General features: G+C 39.6%; 1 protein-coding gene across 9 annotated transcripts in view; it reads left to right on the top strand.

Annotated features, from left to right (window-relative positions):
• Positions 1-248: 248 nt before the first annotated feature.
• RAB27A (RAB27A, member RAS oncogene family) overlaps positions 249-27,260 on the top strand; it is a 29,621-nt gene continuing 2,609 nt past the window's right edge. Inside the window, exons 1-9 of one of the 9 annotated variants that reach the window (XM_088063306.1) lie at positions 306-383; positions 3,614-3,685; positions 9,719-9,796; positions 10,132-10,278; positions 10,792-10,909; positions 22,022-22,194; positions 23,754-23,839; positions 24,474-24,577; positions 25,275-25,398. In XM_088063306.1, the coding sequence (XP_087919432.1) occupies positions 22,042-22,194; positions 23,754-23,839; positions 24,474-24,577; positions 25,275-25,398 (467 nt within the window). In that variant the 5' untranslated portion in view covers positions 306-383; positions 3,614-3,685; positions 9,719-9,796; ... (1 more) ...; positions 10,792-10,909; positions 22,022-22,041. Of the gene's footprint in view, positions 384-3,613; positions 3,686-9,715; positions 9,797-10,131; positions 10,279-10,791; positions 10,910-17,930; positions 18,064-22,021; positions 22,195-23,753; positions 23,840-24,473; positions 24,578-25,274; positions 25,399-27,260 lie in introns of those variants that run through there. The other 8 variants (XM_014251329.2, XM_088063305.1, XM_014251328.2 and 5 more) reach the window with 8 other exon arrangements.

The raw sequence follows: 27,260 nt of genomic DNA, 5'->3' as shown, positions 1-27,260 counted from the left end.
GGCGGCAGGAAGAACTCATTAAACCCACAGCGGTGCGCATTAACCAGGCACCGCGGATTTTCTCTGCAAAACCTGTTCTGCCTCTCATGAATTCTTACTAAACGGCGCGAGATTTTTCAGGCAGATGGGGAGGGAAGGGCTGAGGAGCCAGCCCGGCTAATGCCGCTGAGCACCGCGCGGTGCTGCCCTCGGGCCCCGCTCAGCCCGCCCAGGTGGCCGCGGCGGGGCCGGGACACGCCGGGGCGGTGCCGCCCGGCCCGCCCCCACCTCGGGCTGTACGGGAAGTGATGTTGCCTTGACGGAAAAGACACGGTCGGAGCCCAAAAAAGGGCAGGTGCGGCGTGACGCGGCTGCGGGAGCTCCGGCGGCCGGGAGGCGAGCAGGTAGGGCGGCAGGGGAGGCGACCAGGACCGCGAGCAGGGCCGGCTCGGCTCGGCTGGCACGGCCGGCAGAGCCCCGGGACGGTGTTTCGGGCAGAGACCTCTGGGTGCCGGCGTCCCGCGGCTCCGGAACAGCGACGCGGGCTTTAACAAAGGGGCCTCGCTCGGGCGGTCGGAGCGAGCCTTCCGCAGCCTCGGCCCTCGGGCTGCCCCTCAGGTGCTTCCCCTCACGGCTGCTGCCGTGAACGCCCACAAACAGCCCCGCTCGGGCCTTCCCGCGCAGCTGCTGCAGCATCTGCAAGCTTCCCAGCGCTCTAGAACTGCGTTTCTTTTTACTGAGAAGTGGATTGCGTGTCTTGTTTAAATTTTTAAAAAGGCTTTAAAGATGGTAAATCGTTGTGAAAGCACTATAGTAATGTTACATCTGCCTAGCCAGGACTCGGATCTTATATGTGACTATCAACAGACCTGTTGCTCCTTTCTGAACACTGCATGTTTGTCTGAGGAGGCTTTATGCTGAGAAGGCCCTTCTGCCTGGTTTGCAATGCTTGGGCTGAATTTACACTTTGATGATCTTGGCTCTAAAGAAAGCTCAATCCATCAGAAACACCTATTGATTTTCCTAGCTCTGTAAATAACTAGAGTATGTTAATATATAAGTGATATTTTTAATGGTGCTAGTGAAGTATAAAGGACATGTTTAGAGCTGTGTAAACCGTTCAATTTTTATCTCTTAGTAGTGTATCAGGAATATTTTGAGCTCTCTGATTGTATGGCTCCTCTAACACTTCCCTCATGGATGGTGCTTTAGGAGATTTTCATCAGTATAACACATACATGTTTGGAGTTAGTCCTGCAAGGTGATGTGTTGCTATACTTACTTACTTTGAAACTCAACAAAATCCATTCTGCCCTTTCTTGGAAACTTAATCTTACGTAGACATCTTCTCTCAGCCCTTCTTTCTTGTCACAGACTTTTACTAATTTTGTGTATATTCCAAGTATGTTCCAGCCAGGGAAAAGCATATACTGCAATATGCATTTCAAATGTTGGTAGGTAAATGTTGGAATGGTATTTGTAATGCTAAATGAATGTCTCAAAAGCATGGTTAAAAAGATGGAAAAAAGAACAGCATGTTCCTGTGTTTCTCGTTCAGGGTTCTGATTTTACATCTACTTAATCTCTTGCACAAAGGAGTTTGGGAGAGAGGGTGTTCTACAACTTACACTGGTTTATTTTCACAGTTAACAAAATTTCCTATGACCAACCAGATGTCTAAAACCAGACTGTAAGTTAATTTTATCACTATCATTAAACATGGGAACCCATTATTTTATCACTTGATTACACGTTTCCTTTTCTTTCAAAGAGAAGATAAGGTGAGATAAAAGAATTCTTGAGTAGCATTTGGCATTTACAGGAACAAGTATTACACACAGTAACCCTTGAGTTCTTGGTTGTGCTGTTCCTGCCAGGTGTCTGCTGTGCTGGTGAGTGATCAGTGATAGGCCTGTCACTTTCCAGCATAACCGTGGACTTGCAGATCAACACCATTACTAAGATCAGTCTGTTACAGTCAAGAGAGGCTGTTAGAATTTAATTTAATTTGAAGAAACAGGCAAAACTGGCACTAGAGATGGAATATAAAGAATGAGAACTCCTTTTCCCCTGTTGATGTCTCAGCAAATAATTAGGTTGCATTTAAAATGTATTAAACTCGTGATGTAAATAATTAATCATCAAATATTCCTTCCCATATTAAAGCTGCATTATTGTACTGTGCACATGTCCTGCAATCAGAGGGTTACTTAGATACTTACAGCTAAACTTTTCCTGGGCTGGACATACGTAGTGCTCTGAAACTTGCTTTTGCTCCCGTTGTAATGTAGATAGCACTCAGTGCTGCAGATACAATCTTTGAGTTTACAGCAGTGGCTTCAAACATGCCTAAAAAGTTGTTTAAGTACAAGATGGTTTGATAATGTCTTACCTAAAGAACAGCTTTTGTAGCAGAAACACTTTTTTTTTTTATACAAATACATTCCCAGTCAGTCTTTCTCTGGATATAGTGTCTGGTTATGAGGTTGTTTTTCCTCATTTCTTTTTTTCTCTTCCTAGTCAGAACTGCATTCCTTGTCAGGAGGCAGGACTAACTTGAACCACGTTAAATCAGCTGAGATCGCTTACTGATTTAATGATCCTTTTATCTCCAGTGGGGCTTTGTGAATAAGTCCTAGCCCTGGCTTTCTTTCCTGGAACACCTTTATATTGTTGTGTTTTCATACATAAAACAGCAGAATTTACTTTTGATTTATAGTAATAAGTAGTCTCAGTGCCTGTGATTTATTTTCCAATCTAATAAGCTTTATGGCATATAGATTAAAATATGACATATAACCAGCATTCTTTTTTTTTTCTGTGGTGTTGGTGTGGCTTCAAAGGGCTGAGGATGCTTTGGGGTGTGTGTGACAGTTTTGCATATCCTGGGTGGTGGAATTCTTTTCACATACTGGCACATTTCAGCACTCTGGAGCTGACCTAACAAGTTCTTGAGTGTTTTAGACTACAGGAGGAAAAAAATCCAGGAAAATGTCCTTCTATGCTTCAGAGCTTCTATGGCTCTGAGGATAATATCAAAGTGTAAACCAGTGCAGTGATATTTTCCTGAGTTTGCAAGCCCATTTCCCATAGCTGTTTTCCTTCTCTCTGTGTTACTTTTACTGATGAGAAACGGATAGGAATCAAGCGTGTCAGAAAAAGGCACTTCTGGAAAACAATGTGAAGACTGGTAGTAAGGTAGCAAAGGAAGCAGCATTGAAGATACAAACTTAGCAGGACTACAACTTTTCTAGAAATCTGTGATTTTCAATGGACAAAAGAAGTTGGTTAATATGTAATCAATGATTTTAAATAAAAAGTCAAATTTGGGGACACTTGCAAAGAGTATTTTGAAAATAACTGTACACTTCTGCAGTAATTCTTTGTGTAAATGTGATATGTGAATGAAAAGATTGTAAGAAGTACACCTTGCTGAAATATTTTATGTTCAAATAAAACGCTGAATGGATATAAGGAAACTGCTACACAAATCAAGTAGCTGAGTCCAAATTAAGTTTGGAGTTTGTGACTATAGTTTTGTAGCTGTGTGCTGCTGTTGGTTTAAAAGGTGGTAACAGGATAAAGGAATAAATAGCAAAGTAGATAAGAACTGACTCTTCATTAATATTTTCAGGTAAGAAGAGCTCCATAGGTAGAAGCAATGCCTTTAATTAGAGCAATTTAATTGGAAAGGATAGACTTTCAGGTATGTAAGCCCCTTTCAGGTTTGAATTAGAAACAACAGAATGCAAAGCAAAATTGTAAAACTGGATGCACAATTTTTATAATACTTTTTTTAAGCATATGTCATTAGAAGGTGATGAAGGTTCTCTGGAGAAATGCTGTTGTCCAATGTCAGCCCAGTCTCACTCTTAAGACCTGGTTCATTATTTTCATAACTGTGGGGTATTTCATTTGATTCCCTTATCACCCGAAGACTGTAAGGAAAACGGTTGCTCTGTGAACTGAAAGGAAGAAAACAATTCATTACAATAACATCCGTGGGGAAAGGGAGTATTTGAACTAGATTGAAGGCTGATAGTGGTGGTAAGGACTAATAAAGCATGTATGGTGGGTAGGGGGGAAAGAAAACTTCATTTTTATAAATAAAAAATGCAAGTTTTCTGTTTTTCTCATGTGTTTCCACCAGTCTTGCTAGTATAGTATTTTATATTGGTAATTGCTGAGGGAAGTGACCTTCCTCCTGGAGATCTCTGCTGATAATTGTGTGACTGTCAGGGAGTGTGGTGCATTTTGAGAATTTCAGGGTATCACTCAAGGCTCACAGTTGTGGGACTGCTTGTGCTGCTGTGAAATGATTTTATGCAAGGTTTGCATGAGATGATTTGCTGCTACAGTTATTGCCAGTGGCTGGTGCTTTCCGTGTCTGCTTGGAAGCCTAGATAACATTCAGAATGCAGATTATAGCAAAAAGCTGGATAATTGGGGTCTTTTTATGGTGGCTTGTTTTTTTTTTTAATTGCAAAGGCTAATCATAATTCCTCCTCCCCCACTCCCACTTGTTTTGTTCTAAACCAAACTTTATGCATGACTGAATATGACCCAAAATACAGGTATCAGGGTACTTCTAGCCCTGCTGGTATTATCCATTTCCAACAGAGTTTCTCATGCAGGACTTTCAGATCCTATGCACGTAACCACACATGCTCCACTGACTTCCTCCTCTAACACTGATTCAACTTGACAGCTCTTTTCTGTTGGGGCATGAACTGTCTGACTAATACTTAATTTTTCCATATTTTTTTCTTGGAATGGTGTCAGGATAGACATCTCTGTAGAGGGATGGTGTTAACCAAATTTGAAGATAGTACTGTCTGATTTGATTGTATTTCTTCTGAATTTCATAGCAAAATTCTTGTATAATATATATATATAGCCTATATATAAATATACGCTCGAGTTGGAGTTGTTAAAGTAGTAGTTTTTAAAATGTTTTTTATCTATAAAATGGAAGAGATGAGTATAAATCTTTATTTGACAGTTTTCTAGAATTGTCAGTTTGGATATAGCCCACAGGGCCAGAGGTCCTGCTGTGTGTCAGGAGGAGCTGCAGAGCAGGCTTTGGAAGGCCTGTGAAAAGAACATGCTGCAAAAGTGGAATCATGCTTTTTAGTAGGTTTTGAAACAGAAGACAACTCCTCCTCACCCAAATCTGAACTGCTGATACGGCAAAACTCCACTGGTCTTATTCCATTCACTTTTTAATAACAGATATGCTTACATTTAATTTGCTTTTAAAATAGATAGTGTCTTTCAAATCCAACTTGAAAGTAAATGTGGAGTTGAATGACGGTCACAGTATGTGTTGCAGCAGGTACAACCTGGGCAGCGGGTGGGTTTCCCTTGCAGAACTGGAAACTGTAACTGCCAGCTTTCAGGGGAGGCACACAACCCACTCTTCCCTTTATCCAGTCTGTCATTTTTTTGTCATTTTTTCACAAAGTGTTCAGGAAGTTCAGATCTTTGTGGTTTCTTCTCTGTAAAGGAGTGTTAAAGCTGATCAGCAGATTAAAATGTTGGGGGAGAAGGCAGAAATAATAGAAATTCAGTGTCTCTACCTCTCTCTAATGAGCTTTGTTTCCTTAGGAAACCAGGCTAAGAGGCATGTCCTCATTTCAGCTTTGTTTTTTGCATTGCAAATTTGGAGCTTTGTTCCCAGAAGTCCTTATTGCATTCATAATCTCCAGTGTGGTGTGTTGAGCCTTAGGGAATTTTTCTTCAGCCTAGTATCCTGTGGGAGCATAAAGAATGGGAGCAGTAACATTTTTAGTAATTGGGAGTCACACAGGGAGTGGAATGGGGCCAATGGAACTGAAAGACCTACTTTGGTAATGTACTGCAGAATCACCACCTTTCCAAGCCCACCCCTTCCTTCTGCACACCCTGAAGGAAGGCAGATCAACCAGTCAGGTTAGTTAACCTGGGGAGTCACTGAATAAATGGGAACATGAAGGACCTCTAATGTTAATGGTGTTCATGCTTTAAGAAATGGTAGAAAAAAATAGGCATCACAGGTGTTTAATTTGGTTTCATGTGCTTCATTGCATGGAAGATCAAACAATACACTGCAGAAGCAATACTTTGCTGTAGCTCAGAAGCAGCAGACTTCTCTATCTGTCACATAGTTCACATCATTAACCTTCCAATTTTTCCTCCTGAGAGCAGAGTTAGAGTGAAAAAAGCACTTTCAGCTTGTGAGGAGAATGATGAACCAGTTACCTTATTAAGTAGATTCAGAAAAGATGTGAACAGGGGTCTTCTTGTGCTGGAAATAGAACCCAGCTCTGCTGAGAAAAGTGGTTTTCAAATATGTTGGATCAGGTAGTACTGAGAATAAACATATATCAATTAAGCTGAAGGGTGGATAGAAATATGACAGAAACTTTCAAAGCTGTATTAATATAGGACTGTAAAACACTGAAAATCCTTTCTTAAGTAGCTATAGTGCACATGGTCCTTTGAATTGGTACAGCAGCTTCCTGTAAAGATGCTATGTTTTTTAATTTTAAAAGTTCACTTAGTCATAAACCCTTTAAAGTAGATAAAGATCAGTGATCTAAAATGAGATTTGTAGACTTCTTCAGGCTGAAGATAGAGACATCAGATTATTGGTGTGTTTTTGCAGCTTCTCACCCAATGCAGGGCCACTCGTGTCTCGTCCAGTGCTGCTCTAGGTGCTCTTCATGCAGTCAGGCACACACTTCATAGGTCTTACAAAAATGTGAACCAACATCATCTCACAGAAGAACTGTACCATGTCAAATAATTCATCCATCTTTAGCTTAAATGTTCTTTTGAGTACAGATAATGTAATTTGAGTAGTGTGTTGCCAAAATAACATTTCCTGCCTGCAAAATGATCAAATTTGCTCATTTCAGTCAGAACAAATGATCATGTATATTCATACACATTTTATTACCATTTTAAATAAACCTGTTTTGACCATTTCTTGGTGTTGTAACATCTTATACAAGGACATGTGCAATAGTATTTTTTAATTCTATTTTCTTTCTGATATTTCAGAACTGTAATAAGAGAGAGAGAACCTGATTAAGGTATTAAAAGTTGTTTCCTTCCCCTTTTGATTCAGATCTGGAATAGGTATCTCTCCACTTGGCTTTGCCTTGGGACAGACTGCATAGATAGGCATTAACAGGCAGTGGTGTGAAGGCACAAGCTTGCAGTTTTGACAGAATTGACAGATCAATTAGAGTCTCTTGTTTGGGATAATTTTACTAATCTTTTCTGAGGTCAAATATAACCATATATAAATCTTATTTGGGAAGCAATCTCTGGATGTTTTTTCTGATCATAGAGTTTGGTCTAAAGTTTTTTGAAGTAGAGTGCCCAGCTGCTGCAAAGGATTCCTGTCTTTAGGCTGTATGATGTTCTATAAAAGCAAAATTGATGCTTTTCATTTGTTGATTATTTTACTGTTAACTTTTTATTGTTGAAAAGACCCTGGTAATTCCTGGAATTAGTTTATCTGGAGCTTCTCTTGGAGAGGATTATTTTAAAGAACCTCCTTTCTATGTAAAATGCTACAGATCTTAAATATACCAATCCTTTATCACACACAATGCTAAAAGAAAGCTCTGTTACCATTACTAGAAATTGCCTAGATTGGCTTACAGTTGAAAGAACATAATGAAAGTTTTACTTTGCTGTATAATATTACTAAATATTTAGCAGTTGTGCCTTTGGGTAGCAGGAAGACCTGCCTGACCTACTTTTATTTTAATCACTGAAGTGATATTTCATGATTTGGTCCTGGCAAAGGTCAGCTATAACAGTTCTGGTGTGAAAGCTGACTTTGTGAGTGTGGGTTGTCTTTTTTTTTTTTTTTTATCCTGGAAGGATATTGGTGAGATGAAAGCAAAAGAAAAAAAATTTCCTTTTTATGGAATTTATCTTCTTTCTGTTTCTTTTAGTTCTGTCCTGAGGTACAGGCATGTTACTGCAGAGCAGGGACAGATGACACTGATGTTAGGCACAGCTCTTGGCTTTGGAAACAGGGATGTGTGCTGTAGCGTTATGTGAAATGGGCTGTTACTAGATCCAATTCTTCTCCGATTCCTCTCTCCAGTAGCAGATGTCCTTATTTCTGCAGGCAGGTAACAATCCAGCATTTTCTTACAGAAGAAACATCTGCTACAGGACAGTTTGGACACGTGCAACTTTTCTCAATGGTATGGAGTGTATAAAGGCAAATATTCTGATGCTTATAATGAAGAATGCTCCACACTGTTCACTGTATTTAACTCCTCAAATTCTCTCCTAAATTCCTAGGCCTGTAATGCATAGAAGAGTTTTTAAACCATAAATTCCATGCATTCAGATCATGTTCATACAACCTGCTCTTGTAAAAACATTGGGAATATTGAATAACTAAGTAGATAGGTATTCCTTTGTAGATCTGGAGCTTCAAAACTACATTTCACAGTTTCAGTAATTTTAATCCCCGACAAAAACTAAGGAATTGTTGAATCTCTTACAACCCCCTAGGGCTGGGGTAGCCGTGGGAGGAAGGCTCACCTTGGGCTGCCTGCAGTGGTTCCTGTTCCAGCTGTTGCTGCTTGGTTTGTGTTCGCTTCCTGCCTCCACAGCAGGGCTGCCTCAGCTGCCTGTGCAGCATCTGCTGAGAGGCTGCACACGTGTTTGTTTAAAAACAGAGACTATAAATAACCAAACACTGATGTCCTCCCAGTTTATAACTCTCCAGTTTAAAATCAAAATAACTTCACCCTCAAAAAACCCCTTTATTTCAGCTGTACCTTTCTGGCAAAGTCTTACTGTTCCATTTAAAACCCTTGCCTGGTAGGGAGGAAGGAAAAATTAGTCGGTGTTCCTCACACCAAGTTAGTAGGAGACAAGTTGAGCTGCCTCATTTCATCCTGAAATAAAAAACACTGAAGTCTGGGGATTATTTATGAATTGTTTTTCCATTAAAGATGGCAAACATCTGACTGTGTGGAAGAGTTTGAACTCCATTTATGTTGCTGGTTGTGAATCCAGACAGACAGTTTGTGCTCAGTGTGTGTAGTCACTCCCCAGGGCTGTTTGCAACATAGCAAAAGAGTTGCTGCTTTGTCTGTCAACACTTATCCTGTTCCTCCTTCTGCACTTCTGGAGCAGTTTAGCAGACATTCTAGGGTGCTTGTGGTCTGAATATTTCTTCACAGTTAAGCAAATGTGCTGGTATTGATCAGGGAAGCAAGCAGTTAAGGATTAAAAATGTGCATGTTGCTCAAAATCGAGCAAAATTCTCGATTTTTTTATTGCCTGTAGGAGCAAAAAAGGGCCTTTTATATTCCTCTAAAACTGGTGAAATTTATTGAAGATTGGATTGAGCCAAGAATGGGTAGAGTTTTAAAAATTACAACCTGTAACTAAATGTCAAAGAAATAGATTTTAGTTAATTCATGAAAAATGCTAAGGCAGGGCATCAAAAAGTGTTTCAGCTCTGCATGACAGAACTTAGATGTTCACCAGGGCAAGGAAAATAAAAATCGCGTTGATTCACATGAAAAGGGGCAAGAAAGTTGAGCACTGAAACAAGTGAGAGTTAAGAAGCTTGTGGAGTTGTCTTTGTTACTGGTAGATGAATTAATGTGTTAAATATTTGTAGCAGCCTGTCTGCAGTGCTTCTTAAATTATAAGACTGGAGTCTAGACTGAGACACCATCTTAATTTCCTTTCTTTTCTGCTCTTGAAGCAGCTTGAGGAAAGAAACTGAGACAAGAAAGGATTGTGCAAGATTTGTCTGGGAAAGCTCACTTCAGCTAAATCTTACGTGGTGAGTGCAAAACTTGCTCTGTCCACACCTTGCAGTGCTCTCCTGTGAGCATCTGTAATGTTGGGGTGTCTGAGAGGGGCGAGGCCTCATAGGACTGCAGGGGGCTGTGAAGGTCCTGTCTCATCCCTTGGACCCAGTGCCAGGCCCTCCATCCAGTGGGTGCCTTGGTGCCACACTGGTATTGAAATTGGGGCAGACCTGTGAATTCTGCCTCTTGGGGGCCTGTGTTAGCAGGCCCTTGAGAACTGACTCACTGAATAGCTGGTTTATGTGATAAATCAGTGGCTTTATTTCCTTGAAGTTAAATGTTTAAAATGTCTGCATGTGTCTCTTAGGACTCTGCAGGGATAGGAGCTTGTAGGTTTAGCATCTGTGTTTCAGAAGGTTTCTGGCAACATCCTCACTCTGATCTCTTGGAGCTTGTTGCTGTCAGAAGTGGTTCAGCAGAAAGGACTGGACACAGATGCCTACAAACCGCTATGGTACAGATGCCACTGTCCTGCTAAATCCTTCCAGCTCCTGCTCACACAGTCTCTCTCTGGTGTCTGCCAGTTTTGTAATCACTAACTTTTTCTGCTGTCTGTAAAGGTGGGAAATAAAACCTGTTTGGGGAACTTTGGTGCTTGCTGTGTTTCAATATAGTACACTACTGTGTTTGCTGTATTTTATTTTGTTGTATATGTAGAAAAAGTTGTGCTCACACACTGCAGCTTCCTCTCCCTAAGACCAGGTGGAGGGCCAGTAGTTTATGCAAAGGCTCGAGGTATGTTAACTGGTTTAGGGAGATCTAGTTAGCTACTTAGCTTACTTCTAAAAGGGGGGAAAGAGATCACTTGATCGGTCAGCAAGACCACATGACAAGCAGCTGAATGTAATTAGGTGGGGAGGGTGGTTGTGTGGGGCTGGCAGCTTCCCATGCCCTGCGAATGTTACAGCTATTAGCCTGAATGACACTATTTTGGTTTTATTTCTTTCTCTGCTGAATCTTCCTGTAGATGAGAAATGGCTCTTTTTGCATGACTATGGTATTCAAGAGATCTGAACTGTGTCAGGAAACTTGTCACTGAAGCACATTTGGAAAACTACATATCCATTCACAGCTGTTAAACATAGGTATGTAAACACTTTCTCTTTTCTGTTTATTTTTGGAAGATTTATTGCACTGTTTTCCTTGAGCTGACTGTGCCGGCTGTTCTCTTAAGAGTTTTGGAACACTGTTGCTGCATTTTAACAAGCTGCCTGGAGTACTCTGATTTTGAGAGTTCAGCATTGCTGCATCCTCATGCTCTAGAGGGAAAAGTAAAGCTGGGGAGTACACTCGGCTTATGTAACACAGGCTTTAGGGTTAAATGACAAAATTGCAGCTTTTTTTGAATATATTTAGTCATTGCTTTTCATAAATAAATAAGATTTACATACAAACTAGGGTAAGTTTATTAATGAAATAAATAAAGTGACTGGTGTGGGCAGTGTCTGGATCCAGTAGCCAAAAGATGCCTGTTCTAGTCCCAAGTCATCTGCCTACATTTTCTTCTGTGGCAAACTTGTCAAAACTTTTTCTGCAGTTGGAAGATAGAATTAGACCCCTGATAGTGAAGTGTGCTGTGCAAATAATATTTAAAATACTGAACAAAGTATTTTTAAGCATCACGTGCTTGAACTTTTTCCCCCTCTATTTCTTCCCGTGTTCCCATTAGAATTTAAGGATAAATTATACTGAATAAAACAGTCATTTAAAATGGCAGAGTTTTTAACTGCATTATGCACCAACATGTTTGTTATCATGTTTGATAAAGGGATGATAAAAGGCATGAAAATGTTGTGTTGCACAGGCTGTTATTTTTAATTACAAAAAAATATTGAATAGCAAGGACCATGACAGCTCATCTAGTTCACATTCCCTGTTCAGTCATATAGTAATTGAATTGAATCTTAATATTAATTATCATAAAAGTAATAGGAAGGTGGGCTGTTATTAATGTGTTTTGTATGTTCTTTGGAGGAAACTCAGTATATATGTACCCATCTGTCTAAGTCATGCCATGCCACCAGCATGATTTTGTAATCAGGCATCCATTGTAGCCATGTGTTTACCAGCATTTTTCTAATCATGGACCACAACTCCAATTTTTGTAGACTGTAAGTAACCAAGGAGGAGTTGTTCAGAGAACAGAAAACAGTATTCTTCTCTACTTCTGTGGAGGTCACAAGGCTTTCCCAGGGTTTTATTTGATGTCTAGCATAGAATGTCTTAAGATTATTTTTCTCCTCCAGATCATCACCAGCTGACTTGTGTTTATGAGAGACAAGTGAGAAATTAATAAATGTAGTTCAATAAATATTTTCTTGCTGTTTCCTTATAGACATTCCTAGTGTATTAAAAGTTTATATAAAATAACTGGGAAAAAACATTTTGTAAACATTGATGCTTGACTTACTGTTTTTGTTTTTCCTGTGCTATGTTGATAGATTGGTTGTTGTAGGTGCTTCACTATAATTTACTCTTACATCGTACTTTCATTTATTGCATTACATGTGCATTTTGAATGTGTTACAGAAAGTATTTCTAGCACATTTTAGTGTAGTGATTTCTAATAGCCTAAGTTACTTGAGGATTTAATTTGAATAATGTTGGGATTCTTTTGTACGCTGCAAAACAATATGCAAGTATTTGGTGCTGCCACCCTTTCCCTCATCCTACTCTTGCTGGTTTGCAGTATATTTTCATGTTTCCAATATGTCTTTCATTTGTAACACTGTCTTAAACAGAATATCCTTAGTAACTAAGCTTGGTAAAGACAAACTGAGAATCTAATTCAGTTGGGCTTCTTTAAGCATGTCACAATGTCATTAAAGATAAATTGTAATTTTCTTTTTTCTTAAAAAAAAGTAGAAAAAACGACAACCAACAAAAAATCTGAAACTATAGAAAATTTAGAATGAACTCAGAAAATCTTAAAACCAGTTAATGGAAAAAGATCTCAAAGGTATCCTAGTAGGAGAGAAATAAGCTCTGGACAATGAGAAGGAGAAAAAGGACTTTTATTTGGTCTAAAATGTTTTACTTTCCATATAACACCAATTAGTGTGAGAAATTCTGGTTTGCTGTGCTGTTTATCTCAGGAGACTTTGCTGTGTATCGGGATTTAACTAAAATTCATGCTGTATTATGGGATTCTGATCTGAGCAGTGAGATAAATATTGTTGGCAACTCAGGTTGAAAAACTCCTGCTGTTTGAATGGAAGCTTTGTGTTGAGCAGTTCAGCCTGCTTAATCAGTGCTTGTTTTGAATTATGCCTTCCCTGGGGCTCTAGAAAGCTGTGCTAGGATACAAATTGAAGCCAATATTTTGCCAAAGCCCTGTCTGAGTATTTTGGCAGACTGCAGGGCTTCAGTGGGAGACTTGGGCAGTGTAAATTTGTGATGTAGTTCTGGAGCTCTTCAGGTGGAGGATAGGGTGGAAATAGGGGTTTGGCTTTCGATTCTTGAAAGAAAGAAAAGCCCCAGCACTCGAGCACCTTAGTTTTCGCTTTGCTTTAGTTTGAGTGATATTTTGAGCCACTACATGCTCCAAAGTGGCTGTGTCTTGCTGTGACACAAAGATTTCTGTGAAGATTTCTGCTTTGCTGTTGCACATTAGTGACATCCTGAAGAGAGCAGGTTGTGGCCTATTGAATACAGCCTATTTCAGGCAGAAGTGGTGGTTTTTTATGTAATGGGCATGTTAAGTTATGGTTAGAGTATTCACAGAAAGCTATTTCTAACCTTTTCATAGAATTTATGAAACATGGAAGCACCATACACTCACTATCTTCAAACATGTTTACCAAACAATTCCTGCTCAGTACTGGCTGAAAATTTCTGTCTTAGACTGTAGCTATTACAGACTCTGAAATAAAAAGCTCAGTTTCTTTTTGAGACTTCTTAGGAGCAGATTATTCACAGCTGCCACCCACCTCTCAAACTCTATAAAGTGTCCTGCTGCTCTGACTGGCTCCCCATGGCAGCATGATCTCAGGTAGGTCCAGCGAGCTCTGCACCTGCAAGGATGCTTTTGTCAGGAGTTTCTGATTTTTAAAAAATTGGGAAAAGTGAATGCTAGCTGTGAGCCTCAGTTTTATCAATCTAGATCCATCTTTCCCTCTCTGTCCATTGTGTACCCTTCCTTGCTTAGCATCTCTGATGGTCCTGTGATGCTGGACTTGAGGAGTAGAAGAATAACCTTTTCTAGTTGCTGGATGGGATTTTAGCAGACAGTTTCCCTTGCTTTCCCACAGATAACTATGAACTTATTTTGTGCTTTTTGTTATATGCATTTAAGAAATCCTTCTGATTAAATATTTTCACCAGTAACTTTTTATTATTCCTAATGTTGTGCCTGATATCCATAGATAATAGAGTTTTCCAGCTCACTAGAAATGGATATGGCTTAGTTGTTCAGTCAGTAACTTTGATAACCAGTAAATTTTCTGGGGAACAGAATGTTTTCACTGATTGCTGGAAGAATGATGACATTAGTCCTGATCCAAAAGGCCATGATGCCTTCAGAATGCTGCTTTCAGAATAATTTCTGATGGATTTCAAAATTTTTGGATATTTCAATGGCACCTAAATAATGAAAAAGCATTTAACTTGCTAAGAAATAACTAGAAGAACAAAATGTTAGAAATCCTCTATACTGTGACCCGTTAGTTTAGATCTCAATATTATAGAAAAGGAATAATGCTAAAGAATGACAGTGGTTGCTGAAAAAAAAGTTGTTGTATCTTCCAATTAACAACCAGATTAGCAAGGAAATGTGTTTACTTCCTATGAAAAACCCCACGTATTTCCCAATCGAGAGGATGAAAAGGTGAATTAAATTCTGCACTGCAGTTCTTTCCTGTCTCCCTTTGTATGCTTGCCCACATCATGTTAGAAGAATGTAGTTTTATAGTCCCATTTATATCATATTTGTGTGGTCTTCACTTTTATTTAATAATGATTAGGAGGTATCTTCAGGTCTCTGGTAGCTGACCTTCTCCATTGACTTCTAATTGTTCTAATCAGGGTAATTTATTTTGCCAGATTATTCCTCTCTAATGCAGGATGTATCCTTCATAAGCTTGGCAGTGTAACCTCTTGGAGAATTATTTTCCATGTATTTGGCCTATTAAACAAGGTAGAAGGTAGCTGAGAAGTTTCTGGTTCCAAAAGAGAACTGTCTGTCTATCTATCTATCTATCTGTCCTTTTTTTTTTTTTTAAGAAGCTGCAGATATTTTCTTCTGGCCGTTTACAGTGTGTGCTTTTATGGAATTAAGCAAAGAACCTGGCCTGACTAACATGTACTGCAGCTGACTGAGTCACCCATATAGGCAAAGCATAACTTACACTTTCTTTAGCATGAGTTACCTGCACATGTTTCATTAATATTCTACCTGAACATACAAAACTGCTTCCCTTTTCAGTTTTTAGATTTTTAACATTTTTTATTATTATTCATCTTATTCTGCATTTTCATGTGCTTGCTTATCTGTTGGAGATTTTTATCTCCTGAAAAACCAAACCATTCCTTAAAGAAATATGCAATTCTTATTACCCTGTGAGATTCTTCTTATATTCTCCTTAACCCTTTGGTGGCTATTTCTGTGGGCAGAAATAAAACTGTGCTCCTTTTTCTTGCCCTTCTGAATTTGTTGCTGAATCAGTGGATGATCAAACTCTTGGATATTTCCCACCTGTGAATATGACCAACTTTGTGGGTGAAGCCTTTGTGGCTCGTGTTTTGTCAGAAACAGTTGGAAAATGTATCTGTGTAAGACTGTCATTCATAATTCCTTGATCTTGTGAAGAGCAGGTACGGTGCAGTGATGCAAAGTTTAGGCTGTGAGAAAGGAGGTGGGTCCCAAAGTGGTCAGAATTGTCATGTTAGGGAGGATGCTGAATGTTGCTCTGCATTTCCTGCTTATAGTTTAGTAAAAAAGTATGGAAGCACGCTTGGAAGCCAGTGTGGCTTAATGTATTTATTAGAAGAAGAGGGGAATGGTTGAGGAAACAGTAGGTAGTGTGGAACTGCTTAAAAGAAATTAAAAATGCTTGCTTTACTTTCCCCAGTTTACTCTGGAGTTTATTCACTTTGTACAGATGTTTGCTTCAGTGCTCTAACTTGAAAACTTCTGATGAGAGTGCAAAGAGGTAACTTGTTAGGCAAAAGCCCTTGTTCCCAGTAGGGGGTCAGGTCCTCTGAGAGGGTTCAACTGTTTTCATCACATAGCATTGCAAGTCTTTATTTATCTGCAGTATTTCCTTACTATGGAGCATGAAAATGTTAGGAATTGATGAGGGAATAGAGATGGTGCTGTGTGTTTTGCACAGAAGTTGAATCTGCACAAAGGTCCTCCTGTATGGGGAGTGTTGAATAACCATCTGCAACATTCCTGCTTTTATTCTTAATTTTTTTTTCAGTTCCGTGCTGCTTTTCATTCATTTGTGTAACTGAGATAACCTTTGAAATGCCTGATAGTTGGTTTGGTGATGCTGAAATGCAAATGCAATTGCAAAACTAACTGTTGTTTCATTTCCTGGCTTCTCCATTCCTAGTGTCTCCTGGTTTTCTGGAAACAAGGTCTAGAATTTGCTGTTTCCTTGCCTGGCCTGTTGTGCAAGGTTCTCACCACATCAGACCTGCTGCTTCCCTTTTGTGCCCCCTTTCTAGGTGGCATTATCATTTTCTGCCTGGCATCTCCCATAGTAACTCATTCTCCCAGTGCTTTGTGTGCCCATCAATTCATGCTCTCAAAATGCTGCTGTTGTTATGATGCTGAAAAATGGCTGTAGAGCAACTTCAGCCAATCAGTGTTTGGAGGCTAAAACCTCCCAGCCTGTCTTTTTGTACCTAGTTTTGAAGATTCTTATGTATCTAGCACCTTTAAAATTAGTTAGATCTTTCCAAGAAAGAGGGCATTGATCCTGCAATTCCTTAGAATTCCTCTACAGCTGAAACTAAAAACATCATAACAGTAAAATGTCAGGTAAAGCAATTGAAAGTAACCAAGGAGGGTTTTTTTTCATGTTGTTTATATTACAGAAAAGCTCCAGAAGTCAAGAAAGTGTCATTTTCACCAAAACCTAAAGCAAAACAGGTCATACATTTTCCTAAGAAAAACAATAGTGCAGCTCAGAACATTTTGAAGTGCTTATTCATTAGTTCTCTTCCCCCAGCACAGCAGGTACCTGAGTTTATGCACAATTGTTGTCATGATATGTTTATGTTACATTTGTATGATCTGGCAGCTTTTAACAAAGCACTTCTAATAAAGCACTGACTAAGCAGGAACATTATTAAAGTCTCTGCCCCTTGTTAGGATGCAGCTGGCTGGTGTCTGATTTACCAGTTCTTCAAGCATTCAGGTGCTGCTGGAGCCTTAGAGCAGGGTGAGGCCTTTCACTGCGCTTCACCCACACTGAGCAGGAATGTGATTGTTGCCTTGCTGTAGTGTGGTGGCAGCGCTGGTGTGACAGGATTACTGAACTTACTCCTCTGCACTCTGAATCACTTTCTCAGTTTTTCTGCTGGAACAGATGGAGTCACACATCCAGCTAAACACTCTTGAAGTTTAAGACTGTGTAGTGCCTTGGTGAAAAAAATTTTTAGTATGAATTGATGTGCACTTGCAGAATAATTGAATCTGTACAAATGCAGTATTGCCCACTGAGGGACCTGCAGTGTCTTCTTTTTCTGTCTGTGGGGGATTTGGGACTAACTTTACCCCAAAGCCTATGTCAATTCTAATCACAAACATGGAGCCTCAACAGAAAGGAAATAGTTTATGTTAAAGACTATTGTATTCTCAGACCTGAGGTAAAGAATATAAAGCTATGAATGGACTGAACAGGTGTGATCCATATACTCCATCATTAATGCATTTTTGAATAAAACTCTCTGCTGGGAACAATGTAATTGTTTTAAGGTGTGTGGGTGATTTTGCAGCAACTTTAGATCTGTTCCAAGGTAGGTCTTGCACAAATCTCTTTTGAAATGCTGTTTGCCTCTAGGAATAAGAGGGACATGTGAGCTGTGTAATTGCTTGCCAGCCATGCAGTGAGGCAGCACCCTCCTAGACACAGACTGGGCACACCTCTTTATCTCTGAGCACCCATCAACGATGCAAACAGCTGACACGTAAGCCTCTTGGCTGTGTGCTGAAGAGGTGGTGCTGGAAAAGTACTCCTACTGGAAGTACTATCTCTGGCGTGCCCTGACTTTTCCTTTTGCAGAGTTTGGGGTAAGTGGTATACCTTTAAACTGATGTGCTTGAGGACTGTCTGCTTAGAGGCATGTTCGGATTTCCTGAATTTTACACTGTATGTATGTATACATGTTTTGTTTGCAGATCAATGCTTTTGGTTTTTTTGGCTTGTGTTTCCATCTATTCTCTTTTGCCTTCTTCCTTTCTCCTTCTCTCCATCAGCTCAGTAGCAGCGCAAGAGTTGCATGTTTTGTGTAAGGCGGGTTCAGGAAGCATATTCCCTATTCCCACACTACACGGGGGAAATCCTGCACGTCAAGCCAATTTCCTTAATTTATACAGGACCAAATCTGCCGCGGTCTGGAATGTTTTATCACCCAGTAGTGCTGTGATATCTGTGTCCCAGAGGCAAAAAGATGAACCTGTTATCATTGATGTCTGTAATGTGATGATGAATGTGATTTCCTCGGACTAGGAAATGCAGGGAACAAGAGGAGCACTTGATTTGGAGAGCATCCCTTCTTGATAAGGCATTATCTGTGTGTGTGGAGGCTCCAGGGCAGCAGCTGTACAGCCACAGCTCAAATGCTGGCTGTGGGGGTCCTGTCAGCCATGGAAAAGGCCAGTGGAACTTTTCCAGCACTTGTTCATAGCTCTTGTCCATCTGCATACCAGGCAAAGTGCAAAGCCAGAGCTGAATGGGATTTCAGAAGGGATTTACAACAGGCGACACTGTGGAGGGCTTGATGTGGAGCTTAAAACTGTGTCCATTAGTGATTTTTTTTTTTTTTAAACTTAGGAGTTCGTACTCTTAGAAGAAAGATTTGGGAACAATTTTCTTTTGGTGACCTAGTAAATTGTAATTGTATCATAAGTTTTTTTCAGAATCTTCCTTTTCTACCTCCTACTCTCCTGATATATGAGGTATGGAAAAGTGGAAGGAAAGACTGGAAAGTGTGAAGCTATAAAGCCTAATTAAAAAAAAAAAAGCTAAAATGGAAGGAAAAATGGGTTGGGTTTTAGTAATAGGGTCATGATTTTTAAAAACTTCACAGCAGATTTTGCTGTGAATATACTTGCAATGAATATGTTCTTATTTCTGTTAGGTGAAACTGGATGTGTCTGGACACTAGGACTGCAGGTCTCGGAAGTGGAGGGTGGAGATCACTTTTTAAATATTTGTACAGGGAGGAGGACAAGGCTTGAAACTGCTATGAAAATAGCTCTTTACATATCTCCAAGGATAGGTTAACTGTGCAGGGTTTCACAAGAACCACTCCCTGGAAATATTTGAATAATAGATTGACATTATGGGGTGCAGTGAGAGGTGTGTGCATTTCAAAACCAGGAGAAAATTTCCTTCTCATGCAAATATTTTAGAAAGCATTTTTAGAACCATTACTGTGAAGGGTTCTTCACCCTCTGTCAATCCTTTGGAAATTGTATTTTCACCAACCACAGGGAGAATTGGGGTTTCAGTGGGCCAAATGAAGAGGTGTGCTTATCCTAACAGACACTCTACAAATCAGATATTACACTAGAAATACCTTTAGGTTTTACTTCCCCAAGGCCTAATCTTGACCTTTCTGTTTTGGCCAGAGCTTTCATGCAGCCATGTGGAAGGTGTGGCTGAAGTGTAACAGTTCCCTACAGGCAGGGCTGCAGTTCCCTTCCTTCCTTTGTGTTGTCTTGCACAGGGTGCATGGCAAATCAGCAGTGATCAGGTCCACTGTCATTGGTACTTGTTATTAAAAGCATGTTCTGTACACCTACAGCAACCCAACAGAAAACCAACGAGCAAATACCTCTGCGCAAGTGGCATAGCACAGTAAGAGACACGAAGCAAGCTTGTCTTTGTGTAATATACTGGCCCCAAGATTTACATCAAAATCTTTAAAGCAACAATTTATTTAGGGATATTGAGACTGAAAGAACATGTGCTTGAGTTGAGGATGAGCTTACACTGCTCTTAGCCCTTTGAGAACATCTGAGGGCAAAGGAAACACCATGTGTGAGATGGAAGTCATCAAAAGCAGTCTTTAGAAAAATCTGTCTCTGTTTCTTAATATATTTTTTCTTTTTTTCTGGTACATTTCAATGAAAATACTTTGGTAGAGCTACAAGGTAGGTGATGTGGTTTAACTTTTTTTTCCTTTGTCAGCAGGGGAGAGGATTTAAAAAATGAAACAAATACCCCCAAATTATTTTTGCTGGTACATGTGAGTGTGGCTAATGGATCAGGGTTCATAATTTCTTCTGAAAATGTTCTTATGTCAGTGTTTGGGCTGCCTGTTCAGCTTGCTTACTTGAATATGCTGCTCCTTCAGACCTGCATGGTGGATGCAGTCCTGCAGTTGTGGTGCATTTATTTAAAAAGCTCACTGATAACTCTTGCTGCAGGGCTCTCCCTTTCAACCTTCTACTGTATTGCAAAACTTTGGTTGAAACACAACATGAATTAGCTGGCTGCGGTGTAGTAGTGAGTGTGAACTCTGTCAGCTAAACCCCTTTCCTGCAAGCTTGGCATTGCCTTACTGGCATTGATGGCATAATGTGAAATATACATTGGCTGGGAAAGGGAGACTTCAATGCATTTCAAAAAGGGAGAAGTGTCAGCTGCTTTCCACTGACTCTTCAGCTGGAGAATATCTGGGGTAAATCTAACCAGTTTCTGCTTTTTAGTAAGCCATTTATGGCCACATCAACTAGTCACAGTTCTGACTTGTAACCAAGAGTGGGACAATTACAAAGGTGAAGCTTTAAAGATAGTTACGGTTTTAGCAGAATGGTGGTGATTGACGCCCACATGCTGGAGACACAGTTTGTTGCAGACCTCAAGCTGAGAGTTGATATTCAAGAAATCAGTTGGTGTTTTGCCATTGATGCAAACTGCTGCAGTGTTTAGCTTTAAATTAATAACTTTATCTAGTTCAAGCTACAAGTAGTTCCAAAAATACTTACAGTTGAAACAGCAGATTTTACTCTTTTAAAATTTTATTTCATCATCTGTTTTTTGTATTTTTGGCATCTTTTTCTGTCCTTCATAAGAGGCAATTTTATGCCAGTTTTCTGTTGCTTTTAGAGTGGTTATTTTAGGCTTATCTTTTCATGTTCATGTCTTTGAACACAGCACAAGGCAGCTCTCTACTGTTTGTTTTGGGGGAGGAAAGGCTCAGTAGCTACTCAAAAGGAAAGTGCCAAGTGCACTTACATCAGCTTTTCTAGTACACGTGAAATTTGCCAGTGATTTTTGTTACACATTTTAGTCTTAGATCAGACTATAGAAAATATGGTTATTTTTACAAGGGCACAAAAAAGAGAGAAATTTCTTAAATGTGTATGAGCCATGGGTAAAATGTGTGTTTGTTTAATTAGTCAATTCAGGATCAAGATTTAGTTTGAATGGCTAACTAGCATCACAGTAAAAACTTTAAAAACAGAAGATTCTTTCTCAAAACAAAAAACTCAACAACAAGGAAAAGCTTATTCGTGACTGAAAAATAGCTACTAATATACAACTACTGTAAATTTTGTTTGAATATAGTGGACAGTCCAGGAAAAAAATGGTTTTTTTTTCACATTACTCATGCCATAGTGAGTATGAGACCAGAATTGCATTGCTAGTATAATTAAGTAGCTTTTGCCAGCTTCCATGAGGATTTAAAAACAGTTCTGCAGTTTATGTTCCAGATACCTTGAATAGTTGGACCTTGATTTTCAGTCTTGCCTGGAGAAGTTAATATTGTGTTGCCTTCCCTTTCCAACATGAGGAATGTAATAAAACTAAAGATGCATGTTTTCAGTCATAGCTGAATTTGATATTGGTAATTTGTATAATTGAGAGTTTAAAGTGAAGTCAGTGTAAAGGAGCACAGAACTGGCCCCACCACTGTCTGCTTTGTAGTTCAGGGAATGATTTGTATTTTAAACATTTATCAGAAGGAGTCCTGGCAGAGCTCTGGACTAACTATTCCTTTTTGCTTTGCTTTTCAAGGTGCCGCCTGAACTCTCACTATGTCTGATGGGGACTATGATTACCTCATAAAGTTCCTAGCACTCGGTGATTCTGGGGTAGGAAAGACCAGCCTTCTTTACCAATATACAGATGGCAAATTTAATTCCAAATTCATCACAACGGTGGGCATTGACTTTCGGGAAAAGAGAGTGGTGAGTTTGTATGAAGAATGTGCTACTTGAAAATGCTGTCTGTGTGTAGGTCTGCAATAAGTATTATTGTGTGTTTCATTTTGTGAAGGCCTCATCTGACCTGGCTATTTTTGTCATTGCTGTGTACAGACCCATTTCCCCAAAAGTTAAAGAGATGATTCTAAGAAACCCCTTCTTTCTGCTCAGTGGGTGTTGATGAGTGTGTCTACTCTGTAACTTGTGCACACACTACCTGGAGTAGCACTTTCACTGTTGAACTCCTTTCTCAAGGAAGGATTGAACTGTACTAAAATGTTTTCCTGGGTATGGACTGAAATGGCTACTAAATAAAGACGCAGTTTTTTAAACATATGGATGAAATGGTACATGCAGCTGATCTGGCTTCCTAAGCAGTCACCTCTAGCAGAGAAGAATTATGAAATATAAGGTTGCTTTTTTCAACACCTGAATTGTTATTAAACTGAGCAAATGTACTGGTGATATGAAGCTGAGCACTAGAGTATCACAACCAATTGGATGCTGATCCTTACTGAGATCATTCTCTTGCTGAGAAATGGAGTTGGCACAAGGTTTTTGTTTTTATGTACAGGTATTAAATGTCTTTCATTGTAACCTGATGACTTCCAGTGTCCAGAAATCTGGGTGGTGTAATGGGCATTGTGCAGACTGGTTTTTGGTGCATGACATGCACCACAGTAGTTCAAGGACTAGATATCTTAGCTGAATGCCAAATGGGACTCTTGAATAAGTAATTGTTCCTTTAGTGGGATTGTAAACATGGTGGTTTACTTGATCAGCATATTTGATAACTCAGGATAAGGTTTAGGCTTCAGAGCCTGAATCTTGTAATACGTAAACTTGCTGGATTTGTGAATCTGTAAAGGTATGTTTGTAGCTCATGTGATCTTAGATACAATGACATTTGAAGGTAAAGAAGATGACCTAACTTGAAGCATTCTAAACATTAAATGAATCTATTTTTATCCAATCCTTCCAAGACTAATAGATGCCCTTATTTATTTTTTCATGCTGAGAAAACTCTTCAGCTTTTATTTTTAGCATCCAATTTCTGCTTTATAAGCTGTGATCTGATAAGATCTACCCTCAGCAATTTTTCAGCAGCATTTTGGCAGCTAAGTAGAGAGTATATTCTGTTTGGTAATGAGGTTCTGCTACTACTACAAATACATTGACAGATTGCATTGTTGCTTTCTTATATTTTATTTTAAACATGATGTAAGGTAGCAAAAAATTCAGAAAATCAAAATACTAAAATCAGTCTTGTCTCTTGGCTCTAAATATCTGTCTGGCATTCATAGTCTATTGGGTACTGGTTTTGCAGTTTCACTTTTACCCTTTTTTAAAAATATTTAATTGGATGCAATATTAAAATGCATGTCATACAACTTTTGTCTTTACAAAGCAGAGGATTGAGTTGTAGTTGGGATCTATGCATCAGCAGTGCTATTTTTGCTGCATTTAATGACTAAAATGTCAGTTATTTTGTGTTCTGTAGCAGCTGGGCTGGTAACAGTCTTGCAAAAATTTACCTTTTCCAGGTGTATAGACCCAACGGGCCAGATGGTGTTGGTGGCAGAGGACAGAGAATCCATCTTCAGCTTTGGGACACTGCAGGGCAGGAAAGGTATGGCTCGAGATGACAATGGGAGCTTACTTTAGCAGCAGTGGAAAGCTTCATATGAGTACCCATTAAATTCTAACTGTAATTTACAACTATAGAACACAAAACCTGTAATTCTTGCTTTTTAGTTTTTTTTTTTTTCATAGCCAATGCATATAGATAATTTTAAAGTTTGTCTTTTTTAAGGTCTCTTAAGTTTCCGTAAATATGTTGTGGTCGTAGGAAAAAGGTCTTAGGCAAAAGCGTCTCAAAGGATTCTTTTCTACCAATCAAAAGACTAGCATTATTGTGGTTGTTAGTCTTAAATTCAAGGACTGATGTGTATAGGGGATAAATTTTTGTTCAAAGTTAGAATTTCATTATTGTTTTAATTTTTGAATCTTGATGAAGGAATGCTTTGTAGTAGAAGACTGTTAAAGCTCTCACACTCAAGTCTCCTTGACACCTTAGGCCTTGATTAGGCCACAGTAAGGTTAGCAATTTTTCTTACATGATCCCTGCCTCAGCAAAACAACCATGAATATTTCCTTCTGGTTCATTCAGTCTTAAGTTACCTCAGTTCTTCTACGACTGTAAGCAATTATGTTTTCAAAGTAATTTGTCAGATGAGCAAATTAATTTCACTTTGCTGGTCTAGGTTTCGTAGCTTGACTACAGCTTTCTTCAGAGATGCCATGGGGTTTCTTCTACTCTTTGATCTGACAAATGAGCAAAGCTTTCTGAATGTCAGGAACTGGATAAGTATGGCTTTTTTCTTCTTTTTCTCTTTGCATGGGTGGAATGGGGAGTGAGGGTTGTGTTCGTAAATACAAAGTCTCACTGAGAATTAGAACTTAAAATACTGGTTTTTATGGCTTTCTCAGTAAAGGAATGTAAATGTTGTATCCATAATTGTAATAGCTGCTAGTGATGGCTTCTAGGGCTCACCTGAAATTCAGCTTTGCCTATTGAACTTGGATCTTAACCTATGTAAGAAAAAGCTGAGACAATATCCTCTCCCTGGCTCTGGTGCTGTTCAGTAATTTAAGTGTGTGGGAAGCCTATGCAAAAGTATTTTGACTTACCTGAAGCTTTGTCAGCAAAACTTAATGGAAGGCAAATGTTACTTGGCTGGTATATCTAGGCAAAGGAATTCCCAAACTGCATCATCCATTTGGAGAGGGAAGTAGATCCTTTCCTGGCAGCTCACTGTAGATGCTTAGTGAGTGTAACTCCTTAAGCTGCAAACACATAAATTTCTGTGCTAACTTTGCCAGGCTTCTGTTTCCCTGGCTTTTTCACTGGGTATGTGACAGTGGAAGCCCAGCTGTTCTCTGGCTCCTCAGTGCAAGTGGAGAGGTGCTGTGAGCCAGAAGAGAACAAGTTTGGCTTGTGGTAGTGTTCTAGGGAGCTGTGTGTGGCAGTGACTTGTGACTGCTCTTCATGTTGGTGCTGCCAGGTCAGCTACAAATGCATGCGTATTGTGAAAACCCAGACATTGTATTATGTGGAAACAAGAGTGACCTGGAGGACCAAAGGATGGTGAAGGAAGAAGAGGCAAAGGAACTTGCAGAAAAATATGGGTAAGTAACTTTCTTCAAATTATTGCTGTGTTTAGAGCAGAATGAGAAGTTTTCTGTAATGCTTTTTTCTGTATGCTGACAGGTTATTGTAAGAATAAGCATTTTGCTTAACTGGCTGGTATGATATCTTTTTTTCTGTCTGAGATTAATATTTCTGCATTGCTTAAAAGTAAGTACTTAGTACTGCAATAATCTTGCAGTGGAGATTGGCTAATCTTTGCTTGGCAGTAAACAGTGTAAATTTTCACAAACATTCTGGAAAAGAGAGAGAATTTAGCTAGAGAGGCAGGTGAATAACGGGGTCACTTCTTTGCTCTTACCTGTGCTGAGGCATCTGCACTCTCACAGGCTCCCTGGGAGTCTGAAAACTGAGTCAGACCAGTAGGAAGACAGGGTAGCCTTGCCCTTCCCCTTCCTGACAGGCATGGGCTGTGTGCCTCTGAAGGAAGTATGTGAAATCCTTGTTCCTATCAGATATTAATTTGTACTTTTATACTCCCTTAACTCTTTCATGGGGCTCATCTTTGGACTACATTGGCATTTCACTGAGACTCAGAAACACACTTCTGAAGGAAATAATCTGATGGATTTGTTGTGTTTTAATTCACATGGTGGAGCAATTTTCTAGCACATGAACCGGATTCCTTCTCAAATGAAAACTGAGTTGAATGATGTGCTCCAGCCACTTTAGTCTGGAGAGATAGGGTAGAACTCTGCTCCAAAGTAAAGCCCACAAGACTGGTATAATGTGAACACTGTCTTCTCAGCATAAGCTGCCTTGTTCTGCAGGTCTTCTGCAAGGCACAAATTAGCTTGCCTTGGCCTCAAAGAATCAATGGAGCCAAATCAGAAGCAATCTGTCCATGAGAGAAATGGGTTTAGTGCAGGTTTTCCTTCTCCTGTGAAAATACTTGTTTGAAGTCCATGTCAGACAACAGCAAGTGTGTGTGGTACTTTAACCAGCTGCTTGTGAAGGAGCAAGAAGTTTTAAACAGCAGCAGATGGCATGTGATCGTATCTTAAATCTTTTTGCATGTGACTTCTTAAAATAATTTATGAAGTATTTATCTTTGTGGCTGAAAATGCAACTTAATTTAGGAATAGTGAGCTAGAAGTCAAAGTTGTGGGTCACATCCAGTCTGTAGGCAGTTGCAGAGTTTTCTGCCCTGTAGAGGTGAGACTGGATGGCTGCTAGGAATCACTTTTCTCCTAAGGGCAGGCAAGATAAATCCTGTTGCAGTGAACAGTCTTCTGGTAACTAAGGTGTGAGATAGTGAATATCCCCTCTGTGGAAGGGCCTCATGCAGGTGTGTGATATATTGGAAACATTGTAAGAAGCCTGCACAGACACAGTAAGATACTTTTGGCGGCTCATTGGGCCTTGCAAGTTAAGTAGGAAATACTTAAAATTCTGAAGTGGTGGTATCACTTTCCTGGGCAGTAACACAAATGCAGCCACTGTAGCATCGCTCTGTGGGGAGCACTAAGTAGAGAAGGCCAGAGCTTATGGACCCACAGAGCAACATCCTGATCCACAACAATAAAGAAAACAAGCAATGTACTTTAGAAACCAAAGTGCCAGAAACTTTTCTTGACAAAGACAGGTGTTCTGAGCACTGAAATTTCTTCTTTTATGTAAGAAAGTTTAGAGTTGTGGTGTAAATAGAAGAAAGTCACCTTCTGTAATGATGAGAACCACCACACTGTGAGTCTTTAGTGCCTTGCCTGCAGAGGAATGGCCATAGCAGCATTCCTTCTCCTGCAATTACTTTAGATGTCCTTGGGTGCACAAGTGTTCTCCTTACTGATTCCTGTGCACATCATAACTGCAGGGAACAGAGTTTAAGAAAGACTTCAGGAGC

This window comes from Pseudopodoces humilis, chromosome 16 (genome assembly GCF_049639895.1).
Source record: "Pseudopodoces humilis isolate 2021_Gansu_Grassland_sample_001 chromosome 16, ASM4963989v1, whole genome shotgun sequence".
NCBI lineage: Eukaryota > Metazoa > Chordata > Aves > Passeriformes > Paridae > Pseudopodoces > Pseudopodoces humilis.
The sequence above is the reverse complement of the archived record's forward strand: the minus strand, read 5'-3'. Positions and strand labels throughout refer to the sequence as shown.